Below are 19,038 nucleotides of genomic sequence, written 5' to 3' on the forward strand. Positions count from 1 at the left end.
TAAATCCTTGAAGCAGTCTGTTTTTCTTGTTATTATATACAAATTATGCTGCTGCTTGATATTTCGCATTGTTTACCTTAGAGAGTTTTCTAATTTTGCATAGGAAATGGTGCGTGGCAACCGCTACAAAACAATCCACTGGAAATTTGTGGAATCTTTGGAACCCACCAGAGTTGTACATGCACGTTCCTCAGATATGGTGAATAAAGGGAATATTTATGGGCAGGTAACCGTGCGAATGCACAGCAAACAGGTAAGTGATCTCTGTAGTGTTCTTAGCAGCAATGAGCAATGTGCAGAGATTTAAAGGAACCTAATAGAATACTTACACATCTGATATATTTTTTTGGAATTAAATTTGAAGTATATGAAAGGCAGCATTGGTGAAACAGAAAGCATCCTCTTTGGCTGCTATCAAAGTCGTGGAGACCTGCCCCATCTCTTTTCTTATGTCTCCTTACCATTTCAGCTGCAGCAAGTCATACATTTTGAATATGTAAGAAACTGATTTTTTTTGTATTCACACAAACTGGATGTTGCTGAGAAGTCTCAGCACAATTTAAGTTAATTTACGTAGTCTCAGATTAGCTTAACTCAAAAGCCAGAAATGCCTCTAAAAAGAAATAACTGCTAATTCTCATAACAGAATGAGTTGTACACTGTTTTAGTAATGCTGTGAATATTAAAGTGCTGTAAAATGCCTGTTAAAAGTGCTGATTTGTTTTATTAGCAGGTACCTTTGACCATTGGAGTGGTCTGTCATCAAGGCTATAGCTTGCAACTTATTTTGGAAATGCAGTAGGCCTTGTTATAATCTCTTTGCTTTGTTTTCCAATACCGAATGCCAACAGCTTTTCAGCATTGTTCCTCAACCAGGATAGCCACCAAGAGATGCATTCTGCCATGACTGCCCTAAGATAATCTGTTTTGTTCAGAAAACCATTGTTACCTGCCCAGCACCAGTGTCCAAAATGGGTCTGTGTCCCTAAATGTATGTTTTTCTCTTAGAAGCTTCTGGGCCCATGATGATTTCAAAGCTAAAATTTTTTGTACACATGTTTTTTTTATATTTCATCTTAAAATATATATACATTTTTTTGGAATCCCAGTGATGGTGGCCATCTTGGAAATTCCATCCTTATGAACTCATAGTTCTGTAATGGTTCATTTGAGATCTAAGTCTTCTTTGTGTCCAGAGCCTGGTCATCTATCACATTCTTTCCGTGGCAGCAGTTACTCTGAATCTAGCGATGTCCTCTGATCAATTGTTCAGTATATTTCCAAGATGATAGTATGTCACTGACATCTGGCAGGGGTACCAGGCTGATCTTGTGTGACTCATTGCCATAAGCTTTCTTGGATTCAGAGAAGTGCCCTGGTGAGTGAACTTTCCTTTCTTGTTTATACTGTTCATCTGTGATTTTGTTAGATGTCAGAGGGGAAAGTGTGAGTGCGTTAGGCAGAATACCTTACAAAGTCTTCCAGTCCCAATGCCTTTTCACCTTATGTGAACCTGATTTAAAGACACTTCTTCATAGTTGCCATTCTCATGTAAGACCATGTCATCATTGTCCCTTAATATTTTTCTAGATTCTCAACATCTAAAGGATTTAGTGTAAGATGGTGGAATCCGTGCTGTAGCCAGCTGGAGTTTTTTTTCGTTTTTTGATGAATCATGAAGAAGTCTAAGCTAACAAAGTATTGGGGGGGGATTTTTTTTTTCTTGCTAATGTCAGAAAGAGAAAGGTTTACAATTGTCTCACCTGTGGAAAATACAAACCAAACGAAATTGCATTCTTACTCCACCTGTTTAGGCCCAGACTTCGGCGTGCCTCGCTGTCGGTTTTGTGCTTTGTTCAATGCCTGAGGTCCTGTTACTGATTACAGTATTCAGTGAGGTGCTTTCGCAGCCCCTGAGGCCCACTTTGGTGGATTCGCAGGCCACTGCTGATACCATTTCGGAGTCTGGTATGCCATGAGATTCTTCTTTGACTATGGAACCTGCGGATGTCTCTACCTTGGATGGGTACGGAGCCACTGTGCAGGCACCGGCTCCTGAGGAAGTTTTTCACACTATCGATATTAGACACAAACTGACTTCTTTCGTGTATTTTGTTCTGTCTAAAACTACCGAGTTTCTAAGGCCAAGAGTAAGAGCTATGCCTAAAAAAAACGACGACCCAAACTCAAGCACCTGCTTCCTTGCCACAACATCAAATGCTTAAAATGGCAGAAGACCTGATTATGCTGATTAGGGGAAGCCAGTCTTCTGCTAAGAGAAAGAGACCCATCCCCAGCAGCTTTAACAGACCAAGAGTGCGATGACTCAGGTTTCGGAATATGAAGACTTGCTTTTATCTGCTTATGAGGATTCAGATGCAGAGGAATCCATTCCCTCTGCTTCCCCTCCAGAAGATTTTTTCTTTAGGTGAAGCCCTACATACTTTGAGAGCATTTCCACTGGGAATGCCAAGGCTATCCTCAGTCCAAAAAGAGACTCAGAGAATTTCTAGATTTGCCACAACATAGACCTTTAGCAATACCTCTAGTTCTGGATGCTGTGGATGATGTTTTTATGGACTCCAGCCTAACTCCTAATACTTTATCCCCTGCTCCAAGGAAACCAAACAGGTACTACAGAGTCCCTGACTCACAAATTTATTTTCAAAAATCCTACTGCTGACCCAGAGGTAATTTCCCAGGGGCCTAAAGGTATAAAAGCAACTACAGCTAAGACTCCCACCCCTTCAGACAGGGATTCCCGAGCTTTAGACAGATGGGGTTAAAAAGTATACACCTCTGCAACTCTCTCCATTAGGGCATTGAATTGACAGTTTCACATGCTGAAATACCAGCAACATATTATGGAACATATTAAGCAAAAATTGGCTACCTTTACAGACTCTGCAGAAAATAAAGAATTACAAGAGCTTATGCATTCTGCAAGCCAAGTCAGCAAGCATACTTTGCAATGTGGTTTTGATGCCCTAGAAGCATCTTGCAGGGCAGCAGTCACTGGTTCTGTACTGAGAAGGCATGCCTGGCTTAAGGAGCAGACCTTGCCAGACCATGTCAAATCAAAATTACTAGACGCCCCTTTGAACAAGGACAATCTGTTTGGCACCAAAGCAGAAGAGGTTCTAAAAAAGATGGAAGAAAAGGCTAAATCTATGCAAACAGTCAAAGATTTCTTGCAAGTGCCGCCTCCTAGATTCAGTAGGCATTGCCCCTCGAAAGATTGATCCTTTCCAGCCCCCTCAAGGCCATCTCAAACTAGACCCAGAGGAAACGGACCTCCAGACTACAGTCTCGGGGTATGCAGTGATCTAAGCAATAGAGTGCCTCCACTTCAAAAACAGGGAGTGCTAAGCCACCCCCTTGCAGAAAGAATTCACAATGACTTCTCAACGCCACTCCTCACCTCTGCCCTAACTGCTCATGCCCCTAGGAGGAAAACTTGCCCATCATGCAAAAAACTGGACTTCATCACCTAAGACCGATGGGTCCTCAACATTGTATCCCAGGGGTACAAATTTTACTTCCACACTCTGCCAACCCCAAAAGGGTTCCCAGACCTTCCTCCAAACCAGTGGGCAAAGGCACAACACCAAATTCAATCCCTGCTCACCGTAAGGGTAATTCAACCTGTTCCTACAGAACAGATAGGTCAATGGTTCTATTTCAGACTTTTCCTGATACCCAGAAAAGAGGGCACTTGGCACCCAATACTAGATCTTTCCATTCTAAACACCTTCCTGGTGGTACCAAAATACAACATGCTCACCCTTCAGCAGCTTCTTCCTGTGCTGGCCAAAGATGCCTGGTTAACCACCCTAGACCTAAAATAAGCCTATTGCACATCCCTATCAGGGACTCATGCAGGAAATACCTATACTTCAGGGCAGAATCTATGCATTATCAGTTCTCTGCACTTCCCTTTGGTTTATCCACTGCTCCCAGAGTATTCACAAAATGTCTGGCTCCTGCCATTGGCTAATGCAGACAGAAAAATTCAAATTTGCACATACTTGGACGACTGCCTGATTCAGGCAGACAGTCAGGAAATGCTGTTGCAGCACCTGACATTTGTAAAGATCCTTCTAACCTCCCTGGGGTACATAACGAAAAGAAATCAAAACTTGTCCCCAGTCAAAAGAGTGTACTCTTGGGAGCAAGCTTGGACACAGCATCCCAGATGGCATTCCTTACTCCAGGAAAAACAAGCCTATCTGACAGGCTACTTCACTCAAATGTCCACTAGAACCCAGCTATCCGCAAGGAAAATCCTGCAGGCCCTAGGGTTCATGGCCTGTTGCATCCTACTAATTCCATATGCCAGATTCCATATGAGGAAACTTCAATGGTACTTAAAAAGTCTTTGGTGCCCACATTCTCAGGACCTGGAAACTATCATTCCTATCATACCCTGTCTAAGGACAGAGTTTCTTTGGTGGGCAACAGCATGCAACCACAACAAGGGACTTTCCTTTACTCAACTCCATGCTGCCCAGACCATAACCACAGACGCATCAGACTATGCCTGGGGGGCACACCTGGACGACAAGTGCATTCAGGGCCACTGGAGCCCAAGTCAAATTCATCTGCACATAAACCAAAAAGAGATGCTAGCTGTTCAGCATGCTCTGACAGCTTTCAGATCCCCTGCTCTCTTCGGGGCCCCTAGTAATCAAAAGCGACAACACCACAGTAATGTGGTACATCAACAAGCAGGGGGGACCCACTCTTACCCACTCTGCAGGCTAGCCATGGCCCTGTGGAACACAGACCTGCACATCTGCAAGCTCAGTTCCTGCCAGGCAAACAAAATTCACTGGCAGACGACTTAAGCAGAAATCTCCTAGATCCACACGAGTGGTAATTAGAACCCAGCACCCTTCAGCCTTCTGATCCAGAAATGGGGGACCCCAGAGGTGGACCTCTTTGCCTCCCCCTGCAATCACCAGCTCAGCAAATTCTGCACCAGGACACCTCACAGCAGGGCCTGGAAAGTAGATGCCCTATCCTTCCAGTGGATAAACCTCAAAGTCTATGCATTTCCCCCTCTGCCCCTTGTCTCAAGAATATTGCTCAAGATAAGACAGGACAGACCAAGGACAATCCTGATTGCCCAGGACGGGCCATGCCAGCACTGGTATCCACTACTGCGCAGCCTGTCACTGGTGCACTCTGGCACCTACCCCAGAGTCTGACCCTCCTCACTCAGCAAGGGGGGACAGATCTTGCATCTGCAACTGCAAACCCTGCATCTTGCAGCCTGGCTTATTCCTTGAATTCTCCCCCAGTGACCAGCCTAAGCAAGCAGGTACTGGACGTCATTCTGGAAGCCAGAAGACCCAGTACAAGGAAATCCTATGCTGATAAGTGGAGAAGGTATTACTCTTGGATTCAGTCTAAAGGTGAGGACACAGCACTGCCCTCCATACCTCTAATCCTGGATTACTTAGCAGATCTACTCCACAGAGGCCTGTCCTCCTCCATTAAGATCCATGCCTCTGGCGTCTCTGCTCATTACAACACTGACCACCTCTCTTCTCTCACCCTCTCTTCAAACAGTTCCTGAGAGGGGCAAACAACTTAAGGCCACCAAGGAGAGCACCCACCCCTGCTTGGGACCTTAACTTTGCACTGGAAAAGCTCACGCTTACCCCCCTTTGAGCTTGCAGCATCAGCAGAGTTAAAATTCCTCTCTTGGAAAACAGCCTTGCTTCTGGCCATCACTTCAGCTAGAAGAGTGTCTGAGCTACAAGCACTTATGGCTGTGGAACCCTTCATTATTTTTCATGCTGACAGGGTCTCCCTCAGGACTAATCCTTCCTTTATGCCTAAAGTGATGTCCAGCGTGGCTCTTAACCAATCTACCCATTTGCCAACCTTCTTCCCTAATCCTCAAAATAAAGGGGAAAGGATCCTGTACTCCTTGGACATGCACAGACAGCTCAGATTCTACCTGGATGGGACAAAACCCTTCAGGAAATCTGACCAGTTACTACTCAGTTTTGCTCTAAGGACAGAGGGCAAGGCCATTTCAAAACAGACTATTTCCAAATGGATAGCACACTGTATCCATTTTTGCTACAAACACCATGGGAAACCAACCCCTCAGGGGGTCAGAACACACTCCACTAGGGCAACTTCTACCTCTACAGCATTCTTCAGGGAGTCCCTACCAGGGACATTCTGGAAGCTGCTACCTGGAATTCTATACACACATTCACCAAGCATTACCTCCTGCCTATATTTTCCAAATCCAGGGTGAGTTTTGGAACAGCAGTCCTGCAGGGCATAATAGCCAGCCCAAACTTTTCTTGACTGCCTCCACCCTTTCTTCAGCTTTGGGAATCAACCCGTGTGTGATGACTGCAACAGTGAAACACGAAGAACATAGTACAGTTGTGTACACTTACCATAAATGTAGATGTTCGAGTTTATTCACTGTTGCAGTCCTGTTTTCCCTCCCTCCAACCCCCTTCTCTCTCCTCTCTATGTATATTACTCGCACCTTACAGGGGTATTGGTATTTACTTTTTACTGGTGGTGATTTTCCCACCATAGCTTAGCTCCCTATTGGGGGGCTCCTGACATTTGGGGCAAGAAAAACTGATGTATTAGCGTTGGCTGCCTGTTTTTATACCCCTGACGACTTGACGTCCATCCTGAAGTGACAGCAACCAACGCAGAAATATTACGTCTCTGGTATTCTGGCCGACTGAGGGCTACCTGCAGGCAGATAACTCAAGTGTGATGACTGCAACAGTGAATACACTCTAACATCTACATTTATGGTAAGTGTACACAACTGTACTTTTTTAAAGTTTTGGAGTAATTGACTGGCCCCAGAAAGTATTGGATCAGTTGGACAGGAAAACAAGAAAAATTATGTATAAAAATCAGTCTATACCAAGATTATATTTCTCCTTCTGAAGGAGTTATGGGCCTAATTAAAACTGATTTACATGTGTAGAACTACAATCATAGTACTGCCTGCATATCTGCTGACCTCACCAGATCCAAACATAATAAAAGCTTTAAAATATGAGGAGAATAACTCTAAGATGACTTCCCTGCTTAGTTTAACAGAAGCGTAAGTGGGAATGGAAATCAAACCAGACGTAAATGAAAATCAGGCAGCAAGTGAATGTGCCAAAAAAAGGCTATAAGGAAAGGATCAGATGAGAAAGCAAGAAATGTGGAAAAGGCATGAATGTAGTTGCAAGTACAGAAATCTCCTGGAACAACCTCATGTCAATCAGGATCTGACTCAGGAATGGTTAAGGTGAATTCAAACCGAGAGAGAAAAAGTTAATATTGGCGGCCCAGGATAGTGGACTATGTACACATTGGTTTACAAAGTCCATTGAACATGTGTGAGAAATGGACAAATGTAGGTTGTGTAAAACAGAACTGGAAACAGTTGTACATCTTGTTGCTGGGTGTGATACACCAATGGCAGAGGGCCTGTATATTTAAGGGCATAATAATGTGGCAGGACTGTTGCACTGGGGATTGTACAAACATTACAGTACTGAAGTAACTTGAGAAGCATTGGAAACATAAGCCATAAAACATTGAGAAGAATGATGAAGTTTATATTGCATAAGTTTACCCATTACCAACAGCTCAAAAAAATAGATTCAAGAAAACCAGATATAGTAGTCCATGCAAAGAAGACAAAAGTAGCACTGATCATTTAAATTGCTACACCTGTTGATTAGTGTCTTGTGTACAGACTGACACAAAGTCATAAAGTACCATTATTTGCAGGCAGAAACAAGGGCATCGAGGAAGGATACCCAGACAGTTCCAATAATTAGTAGGAATATACAGTCATATTTAGACACGCTGTATATACATGTAACTCTGTATGAATTGCAGGAGGGAGTCAGTTCTGGGCACATTGCAGGTGCTACGAAAAGTACTTTTGGCTAACATCAAAGACTGAAACACTAGAGATTTCCAGAAAAACCTTTAGCAGACCCCACCCTCCCCCTTTTCCAAAAGAATCACTGTTTCAAGTAGAAACTGGGAAAAGATCACTATAGATAAGTGGATACCAACCGTCATCAAATAAGGTTACAGCATACCCTGGAAGGAGCTCCTTTTCAAAGGTATTCCACCTGCTCCACACAGCCAGGTGCATCTTCTCCCCTCCGTCCTACAGGATTTATTTTCCCAAGGCACCACAGAGCCAGTCCCTCCTCAATTTGTAATAGGAGGGTTTTACACCATGTTGATGTCCTTCTATTCCTATGTTGCAGTATTCTAGGTGTGGGATTTCATGCCCTAAGGCGACTCGTATGTTGGCTCCTATACAAAAGCTTCAGCTTGGCTGTTGCAGTGTGCATGGGACGTCACATATAGGGCCATAAGCCAGAGGCCTTAAATGTGACATCTGCATGCACAATCCTCAGAACTTTTCAGCCGCAGACTACATTTGCATCATATGATTGCTTCTCCATAGACTTCGCATCCTAAGATAAGTAACCCATTGGGTTTCTAATTTTCTTATTTTTGAAGATTGTTCTTGCTAACGCTTGGTTGTTGTAGCCTTTAACTGATGTTGGAGAAAAAGGGAAAGTGCCAATGCGGGCGCCAGATACCCCATAAAGACGCCCGTGACAAGTGTGTTTTATGCCTAGGCCGGGAACACGATCACACCTCCTGCGCTATTTGTCAGTTGTTTGTGCCCAAAACCTTGTGCAACCATCTAGCCATGTTAAACCTCTACCTGGAACACCAGTGCCTTAAGCGGTTAGCCCTTAGGATGGATCCTACATCGGAAGCTGCACCTGAACCCTCTCACAAGAAGGCCAAGGTTCCTAGGCCTTCTTCGCCTGCTTCCCTATACACCGCCAATTGCTGTTCTAGGGGTTGAGGCATGCTTGGAGGATACATCGACTGCAGCAACATCCCTCGTGGAAGCCATTTCAAAGCCAACAACCGGCACATCCGTGGAGCTTATCCAGACATTGACGACCGTCAATGTTGAGGGGGAACCAGTTTTGGTTTTACCTCTGGCAGGGATCCAGACTTCGGATGTGTTACTGTCCAAACCCGACACCAGACCTGTCTCTGCTTCCTCCCTGGCCAAAAAGAAGCAAAAAGCTGAACATACCTCTCTTCAGAAGTCACAACGGATTGGCAGGCCTTCACCTCTTCTCTCATGCAGGCCTTTATGGCCCTCAGGCCTTCAGCCTCAGCCACCTCCTCCCTGCCTCTTCTAAGCCCTAGGCCTGCCTCTACTTCTTCCCTCCCATCCACAACCCCTCAAGTCAGAGAAGAACATGATTCTTCCTTTTCATCCTCAGAAGAGTCATTTCTTATGTTTCCCAGATTGCCTCCCCCCAGGAATATTACTCTCCTGATGAGGAATCTGAGGAAGGGTATTCTCCCCCTGAGGACATTACCTTTGGTGAGACCATCACCAAGATGAAGGATTACTTTAAATGGGATACGTCCCAAATGACAAGACACCCAAAAAAGTTACTTTGAGCTGCTGCAAGTGGACTCCTCCTCCCCTTAAGCAGTTCCTCCTGTTCTGCTTGCCTATTTGGATGCCTTCAACGCTGCTTCCAAAACTCCTTACTCCCAACCTCTGGCCCCTAAACGTCCTGACCGCTTCTACAAAGTTCCAGAGGACCAAAAATTCCTGGTCAAACCACCCTTGGTGGACCCAGCTGTTATTGCCACCACTGCAGATAAGCAATCTAGACTGCTGCCCTCTGCCTCCCTACTGCCCACTGAAAAACATAGCAAGTACATGGATAGGATGAGGAAGAAGGTATGCACTTCTTCAACTTTGGCTTTCACAGCCATAAATTATCAGACCCACATGACAAAGTATGCATTAGTCTTGGTCTCTCAAGCCTCCTCCATACTAGCATCCTTGCCTGACAACCCCATCAAGACGGACATCTCATCCAAATTTCCTTGGCACAGCAGGTAGCCAGGCATTCCATCAGATGCAGCTACAATGCTGCAGAAGCATCTGCCAGGTCTGCATCATTTGCTTCAACCCTCAGGAGGTACTCATGGCTAAGACTCCAGAACCTCCCTGAGGATTTAAAGTTTAAGATCTCGGACGCTGCTCTGGACCACAATGTGCTTTTCGGCAAACGATCTGCTGACCTTTTTAAAAATCTACAAGAAAAAAGCAAAGAACTCCAGGACATCAAGCACCTGCTTGTGTCACCCATCCCCAAGTATTATAGAAACTACTCTAAGGCCACCTTTGTGAGACATACTCCTCAGCCCTCCTTCTCCTCTTCCAGGTCCCAGAGAGGGGCTAGAAGACCTACCAACTCCAGATCCTCTGCTCCACCTCATCAACCCAGACAGCCCTTTCAGGACAGAGGAGGTCCCAGTAATGTGTGACTGCCTTGCCCACCCTCCCCCCTCAGCCCGCCTTTCCCACTGTCTTCCCCTTTGGCACTCCATCACTTCAGACCAATGGGTCTTAAACATTATTCAAAAAGGGTACTTCTTATCCTGGAAAGAGATGTCACCCAGAAGAGGCATTCCTCTCATCCCCAAAAAACAGGCCCATCTCATGCCACAAGTTCTGGCAGACCTTTTAAAACTAGGCACCATAGAACCTGTCCCTCCAGGACAGGAAGGGAAGGGGTTTTACTCCCGCCTCTTCCTGGTCCCCAAAAAAGACGGCCCCTGGAGACCCATCTTAGACCTGTCCTTCCTAAACCTCCATCTTCAGGTACCATCTTTCAAAATGCTCTCTCTTTCCACTCTGCTGCCCCTCATTCCAGCCCAGGCCCTCATGGCCACCCTGGACCTAAAGGAGGCCTACCTGCACATACCCATCAGGAATTCCCACAGACCGTTCCTGCGTGTCTCTGGACCTGCCTCTCATTTCCAATTTACTGCCTTGCCCTTTGGATTATCCATGGCCCCCGAGTCTTTACAAAGTGCCTGGCTGCAACCATTGCCTTCTGCAGAGCTCAGGGTATGCATATTTATCCTTATCTGGATGACATCCTGATCCTGGCAGAGTCCAGGGATGCTTTATTGAAGCATCTACATTTCACCATGTCCCTTCTGCAGAACCTTGGATTCACCATCAATCTCCCCAAATCCTCTCTGATCCCAAGCTAGGACAACATTTTCCTAGGATGCAGAATCAGAACAGACACAATGAAGGCCTTTCTACAACAGGACAAGGTTCTTTCTTTGACTTCTCACTTCCAGGAAGCTCTACTATCCCAAAAGGTGACTGCAAGGCAGTTTCTTCTTCTCATGGGTTTAATGGCAGCGACCACCCCCATGCTTCCACTGGCAAGAATGCACATGCGCAAGTTACAGTGGTTCCTGAAGAACACCTGGTCCCAATATCTTCATCCCCCTCCTTCCCTCTCTGAAAACAGAAATCAGTTGGTTGATCCAGCAAGTACAACTGAACCCAGGGCTCCCACTACAACCACTCACCCCAACCCAAGTAATGCATACACATGCTTCAGATTCTGGTTGGGGAACAACTCTGGCCTCTTACAGGATTCAGGAAAAGTGGCATCCCACTCTTCAAGCCAAACACATCAATATCAGAGAAATGACAGCAGTCTTTCTAGCTCTAAAGACCTTAATCCCCTTCTGGTTCCAGGGGTGCTCCAGATTGTTACCGACAGCACTACGGTGATGTGGTACTGCTGATATGGGACTTAGCCTCATGTCTCAACTTAGTCCTGCAAGCGGCCTACATACCCTCACAGGACAATCACCAAGCAGATCTCTTGAGCAGGACCTCCTCACCGCAGCACGAATGGATGCTGAGCAGGGAGGTCTTCCTAGACATAGTCCACTGATGTGGTGCTCCACAAATAGACCTGTTTGCCTTCCTCCAGAACAGGCAACTGCAGAACTTCTGCTCAAAACCCACTCCCCTCTAGCATGGAGAGTGGACACTTTCAGCTTTCCTTGGGAGGGGAAGTTCCTTTATGCCTTTCCCCCATTCCCACTGATTCCAAAAGTCCTTCTGAAAATTCATAAGGACAAACCAAAAATCTTGTTAGTGACTCCCTACTGGCCAAGGCAGCATTGGTTCCCCCCTATTTCACAAACTAGCCAAGGGCAATCACTTCAAGTTACCCTACAAGGTGGACCTACTGACACAAGACAAAGGAACTCTCCTACACCCACACTTACAGATGTATTCTCTGACTCTGTAGGTGATGAACTTTTGATCCCTTTCAGACACCACTACTCTGAGGACATGCTTTCAGTCCTAAGGGAGGCAAGGAAAACTACCACCAGAAAATCTTTCCTGGCTAAGTGGGAAAGATTTGCAAAATGCTGTCTGAACAAGTGAAGGGACTCCAGGTCCGCTGAGGTTCCCCTGGTTCTAAACTACCTGTGTCAATTGATAGTGGGCTTTCTTATTCTTCGGTAAAAGTACACCTGTCTGTCATACCAGCTTGCCTGCCCTTGGAACCCCCTCTTGCTTGCCAAGCTCAACATAAAGCTCTTCCTTAAAGGGGTCTTGCACATGAGACCACCTAGGAAACCTTTCCCCCCGCCTTGGGACCTTAACTATATCTTGGAGAAATTAACCCAGCACCCCTTTGAACCAGGTGGGCCTTCTTCCTTACAGATGTGCGCATGGAAGATGGTCCTGCTGGTGCCCATCACATCAGTCAGAAGAGTGACAGAATTGCAGGCGTTAATGGCCTGTCCCCCCTACACCGTCTTCCACAAAGACAGGGTGTCCCTGCGAACCAACCCCTCCTTTATCCCTAAGGTGGTCAATGACCTCTCTCTTAACCAATCCATTCATCTACCCACTTTCTTCTAGAATTAAAGCATACAAAGCTTAAAGGGATTTCTCCCAGGGGATTAAGGGTCAGGATCCAACCCCTAGTAGCCCATCCAGATGATGAACTTGTAGAACAATGGGCCCTTGTACAGCAAAAGGCATCCATGGGCTTTGTAGATACCCTTATTGCATATTATGAGCAATCTATAGATTTGAGTATTACAGAAGTAGCCTCTATTTGTGATGAAACCCGAAAATTTGAGGGGCAGGCATGTTATACCACTTGCCTCAACCAACTAAGCCAGGAATTATTATCTTTAGAAGAACAATTAAAGGACAGGAAAATGAGTAAATTTCATCGTGATAGGGATGATTGAGTGGGGCAAACCTTTTGGCCCCAATAAAAATGTCAAATTCAGTAATGTGGGTAGGAAATCTTCTGAGAGGAAGAGTTCTAGGTCAGTTTTGAAAAAAACTAATAATTCATAGAGTGGGACATCAGTGGAGGACTCCTCTTCTATGACTGATTCTGAGGCACAATATACTGCAGCACCCCCAGCCCCAAAATGTAGGAATTCTGATACTTCTTTAGGGGCAGGGTACGGAGGGGAGGGAGAAAGCATCACTGGAATCAATAATGTAGAAACCTTATTGAAAGTGATGACATGCAAATAGACAATTGTAGCAATGTTTTGAATATTTCTTCCACATCACTCTCACTAACTAAATTACAGTTGCTTAATAAAGGACTTAACTTTGTACCCGCCTTCTTTGTTTCAGAGTATTCTTTAGCACAAGATGTTATTGATTTTTGTTGTTGACTGTAAAATTTTTAAATTCCGGAAGTCCACTTTTATGCCACCCATGCAACACTCGGTCCATATGCTTCAACAAATAGTTCTCAAAGATCTACATTTCCTGTCCTGGGAACATAATATTAGGCCTCACATCCTTTCGAGGAAGGAACAACAGATTATTTTTGACTTGCAACAAAATAAGAATTTAGTGATTTTTACCAGCTGATAAGGGTGGGGCCATTGTGGTAATGGATTGGTACAAATATGATGCCGAAGCTCAGAGACAGTTTAGTAATGGTCGCTACTATATGTATATTCCCCTGGATCCTGGTCCTAAATTTAAACAACAAATTGACCAAGTTCTGTTGTCGGCTAAAGAAGAAGGCTCTGTTTTTTATCATCTAACTGTCCCTGATCCTAGGCACCAATATGTGTACCTTTTACCTAAAATCCACAAAAATTTATATGACCTAACCCCCCCCCCCGCCCGGGACGACCAGTTGTATCTGGTCACAGATCTCTCATGGAACCTTTGTCACAATTTTTGACACAACACCTCCGGCCTCTTCTCGGATATGTCAGATCTCGGATTCAGGACATCATCCAATTCTTACAGATAGTCATGGATACACAACTGGAACCAGAGTGGTTGTTATGCACCCTTGATGCAGCATCTCTATATACCAGTATTCCTCATTGGGCTGGTCTATTAGCCCTGGAACATTGGCTTTTTCAGGCCGAGCTCTATCCACCTGGTTTCAACACATTTCTTATATGCCTTGCTGAACAAATACTCACAAAGAACACCTTTTATTACCATGGTAAGTGCTTTTGGCAGGTAGAGGGCATGGCCATGGGGGCGTCTTTCGCCCTCATCTATGCTGACCTTTTCATGGTTTATGTGGAAGAGCAGTTAATGTATGATGTTACCCACAATTTATATCTTGAGGAAATTAATATATGGAGACACTACTAGATGATTGCTGGATGGTTTGGAAAGCTGATGAGGGGTACTTGCATGAGTTCATCGACTGTGTCAATGGTAATAAGTGGGGTATCCAATTTATGGTCAACTACGACATGGATCAAATTCTTTTTCTGGATGTTTTGATTACTAGAAATCTGGATCACACCTTAGATACCCAGGTTTTTCACAAGTATCTGCAATACAACTCATTATTACATGCTTGTAGCTTTCACCCTCCCCACATTACATGCAACATCCCCAAATCTCACTTTTTCCATATATGTTGGATTTGCTCTCACCCTGACAAATATCATTATTACAAACAGGACCTTGTTAACAAGTTCAAGTCCCAGGGTTACAGAACTGGCACGATTCTCACGGCCAGCAATGTGTCCTCTTCCATGGATAGGAATGACCTTCTGATGTACAAGGATAAACAACAACTTGGCCAACCTGTACTTAGGTTGGTAACCACCTTTGGGCGCAATACCAATGTGTTATTGGATAGTGTTAACAAACATTGGAATATATTATTAGCAGATTTGAGGTTATCAGGCATTCTTCATGATAGATGCCTTTTTTCCTATTGTAGAGGCAAAACCTTGGGTTCATACTTCAATCATTCTCAAACCAGGTTTGATTTTTGGGGAACAAGCTCAAGCATCTTTAACAGGGGAGTTGTTGTAGGGTTGCTATCCATGTGGGCACTGTGTCCATTGTTCTAGGGTGGTCAAGTCCAAACAGTTCACAAGCAAAAATACGTTTTTTGGCCAATTGCAGAATAGGCTGGGTGATTTACCTGGCCACTTGTGCGTGTTCCGCGTTTTATATTGGTCAGACCTCTCGGCCGGTGAGATTACGGAAATCCGAACATCTTGGTGATATCAGGCAAAAAAGACCAAATAATGCACTTTATAAGCATTCTTTGATACATGCTACAGCCACTTTTAGGTTTACCATTATTGACAGAATAATTGGGGATCAGGCTAATAAAATAGGTTGGCACAATAGGGTCTGTATCATATGACTGAATCGCACAAATTGCGAACGCTCATAATATCGAACGTACCGGACCGCAAATTTCCTATTGTGGGGGGGCTGTGCCCCCCCACACCCCCCGCTAAATATATATTCCAACTCCAAGATTGCACTACAGTGAGGAAAGGGCAAATATCCCATTCTTCACTGTACCGCGATCTCAGAAAAGCACTTTGAGGTCCAGTACGTTCGATGATATGAGCGTTGGCAATTTGTGCGATTTGCTCATTTGATACAGACCTGGCACAATATATTGAATAAAAAAGAGAAAACGTGGCTCATTAAACTAGGTGGATTATTCTCATCAGGCTTATAGCCAACCAATCAGCAGGATTCTTGTGTTGTTGCACTTTTGCATATTAGGCTTTGTTTTACTGTTTGATTTTCAACACTGAGGAAGGCTTAGTAATTTTAGGCCGAAATTGGTCTGTTTTTGCCTAATTTATGCTGGAATAAATGGATATTTGATACAGCCACCTTTCACCTTTATGTGCTGGTTTTTGTTTTTTGGATTGCCTTTATGGTGTTTTGGGGCCATCCACTTGCTGTACTTGCCGGTATTTTTTATTGTAGTTTTACCTAGACAAGACCAAGACCATCAGAAAGACTAGCCAGCTTTTTGTCTCTTTCCACCCCAGAGCCCTAGGCAAGGCAGTCTCCAAGCAAACCATCACATGCTGGATCAGGGAAGCTATTTGCTTCTGCTACTCCCACCATGGAAAGGAACCCCCAGGGGGAATAGAGGCCCATTCCACTAGAGCTGTGGCTACCTCTAGGACCTTCATGAAGGGCCTAGACACAGCATCCATTTTGGAAGCAGCCACGTGGGACACTATCCACACTTTCACCAAGCATTACAAACTGGACCAAGTTTCCAGAACTAGGACAGGATTCACCCGGGCAATCCTGCAGGGTCTGGTAGAACCCTCTTCATATACCACCACCCTCTCATCCACATAAGCTGTGGTATGCTCCCACACCTAGAATACTGCAACATAGGAATAGAAGAACATACAATAGTTGTGTAAAATCTTACCCTAACCATAGATGTCCTTCTCTTCCATGTTGCAGTATTCCTTCCCGCCCACCAATCCCCCTAGGTCACATTCCTTACCTGTACTACCTACATTACAGTAGGTCTCCAAGTCACACACCTGGAAACAGCTGGCATTCCTCTTATTGGGCCTTCTTCTCTGCCTGCTGGCCTTCAAGTTCTGAGGATTGTGCGTGCAGACGTCACTTTTAAGGCCCCTGGTTTATGGCCCTATGTTTAACGTCCCAGGCACACTGCAACAGCCAAGCTGAAGCTTTTGTATAGGAGCCGACATACGAGTCGCCTGAGGGCATGAAATCCCACACCTAGAATACTGCGACATGGAAGAGGACATCTATGGATGTTCTTCGTTCCACATTGCTGCAGTCCTTACTATTGGGTAGTCCGCTGTCCAGTCGGCCCGAATACCAGAGTATATGGCTGACTTCGGTCAGTCAGCGCATTAGACTGACGCCAGTACGTCAGGGTACACGCGCATGACCACGCCATATCCTCAGTCTTTTGCCGCATGGTCCGATGCAGAAGCAGTTTTGCGAGTGCAGGTTGGCGTTCTGAAATATTTCCGAAACCGGAGTTTCAGACCGAATCAGAGTTGGCTAAGTACCCGTTGGGGAACATTTTGGTTTTTCTTGCCTCAGTATTTAACCGGATGTCAGAAAAAGTGAATAACTGTATTTCTTGTGGGAAACAGATACCTCATAGGGATTACCATACCTTGTGTATACCTTGTTTAGGGCCTGAGCACGACGTTGTTGGGTGCCGCTCTTGTGCTAGGTTTAACAAACGCACTATTAAGAGGAGGTTAGACTGTGCCAGGTTAGTGTTTGGGAAGCGTTGCAATTATAAAATGCCGTCGGATACTCCGCCGCTTCATCCAAGAAGCGTAAGGACAAAACAGTGAAGCCTAGGGTTGATGAACCGGCAGTCCCGGACGTCGGTTCTTTAGAGGGCTCAGTGGAGCCAGAGGTTTTGCCAGGAGTTTCTATGGAGTCTCAGGCAGAAACTTTACTGTTACAGGATGTGCCTTCTCAGGAGGTAGGCCAGGCTGAGGGGGCTTCTCAGGTAACTGTTCTTCCATCTCTTCCCAAGGTAGTTAGGGCCTCTCCTTCTGTTGCCAAAACTTCTTTGAGAGGTCGGCCAAGTTCAGCTTCAGTGGGGGCTTCTCCTAGCATTTCGGGTTCTGTACCTAAGAAACATATGCTTAAAATGGCAGAAGATTTGATTACTATGATTAGAGGTTCTATGCCCCTCCTGATAAGAGGCCTAGGGTGGAACCGGAGTTTGATAGTTTTGAACAGTGTTCAGAGGCTTCTGAGTCTTCTGGAAGATTTGCAGGAGTATCCGGCTTATTCTGATTCTGATGTGGATAATTCCACTCCTACAGCTTCTCCTCCTGAGGATTTCTCATTTTCAGAGACTCTGCATTCCATGAGGGAGCACTTTAAATGGGAAGGCCAGGATTACTCTGATTCCAGGAAAAGGCTTAGGGAATTCTTGTTTTACCCCAGCATAGGCCCTTAGCTATACCTCCTGTGTTGAATGTGGTGGAGGATGTTTTGCAGAGGCTTCCTGAACCCTGATTCTTTGCCTCCTGCTCCTGTTAAACCTGATAGGTACTATAGGGTGCCCAAGCTCATAAGTATTTGTTTAAGAGTCCTAGGGCGGACCCAGAAACTGTTTCTCAGGGGCCTAAAGGTGTTAAGGCCTCTGTGGTTAAAAATCCTGTTCCCACTGATAAAGAGGCCAGGGCTTTGGATAGGTGGGGAAAGAAAGTGTATACTTCTTCCACTCTAGCCATGAGAGCGTTGAATTGTCAGTTTCACATGCTAAAATATCAAAATTATCTCCTTTCACAATTGAAATCTAAGGTGGATGCTTTGGCGGAAGGTATTGAGTGTAAAGAGTTGCTGGATTTGGTTCATGTGTCTGAACAAGTGGGTAAGCATTCTTTGCAATGTGGTTTTGATGCTGTACAGGCCTCCTCGAGGGTGGCTGCCACTAGTTCTGTTCTTCGCAGGCATGCCTGGTTGAGGGATCAGAATTTAGCTGAGCATGTTAAGACAAGGATTTTGGATGCTCCTTTACAGTCTGATGTGTTGTTTGGTTCGCCTGTGGAAGCAGTTTTAAAGAAAATGGAGGACAAAGCTAAGTCTATGCAAACTGTTAAAGATTTTTGCAGGTGCAGCCACCAAGTTTAGTAGAAATTGGCCTGCTAAGGGGTGGACATATCCTGCTTATGATTCCCAGTCTAGGGGTAGGTCTAGACGTGGTAGGGGCAGAGCTCAAGGTTCTTTTAGGCCTAGAACAGGGAGTTCACCTGCTCAGACTTCTGGTGAGGGCAGGGGTCAGTCCTTTCGTAAACAGACCCAATGACCTGCCTTTTCAGCTGCCAGTAGATTCTCGT

At 45.1% G+C, this 19,038-nt stretch overlaps 1 protein-coding gene across 1 annotated transcript in view; it reads left to right on the forward strand.

Annotated features, from left to right (window-relative positions):
* The window catches only part of MRPL45 (mitochondrial ribosomal protein L45), a 435,766-nt gene that overhangs the window by 282,230 nt on the left and 134,498 nt on the right, over window positions 1-19,038 (forward strand). The window contains exon 6 of the mRNA XM_044055353.1: window positions 104-253. Within this exon, the coding sequence (XP_043911288.1) occupies window positions 104-253 (150 nt within the window). The remainder of the gene's footprint in view (window positions 1-103; window positions 254-19,038) is intronic.

The sequence above is a fragment of the Protopterus annectens genome, chromosome 13.part0, assembly GCF_019279795.1.
Source record: "Protopterus annectens isolate FY-2018-M chromosome 13.part0, PAN1.0, whole genome shotgun sequence".
Classification (NCBI taxonomy): domain Eukaryota; kingdom Metazoa; phylum Chordata; order Ceratodontiformes; family Protopteridae; genus Protopterus; species Protopterus annectens.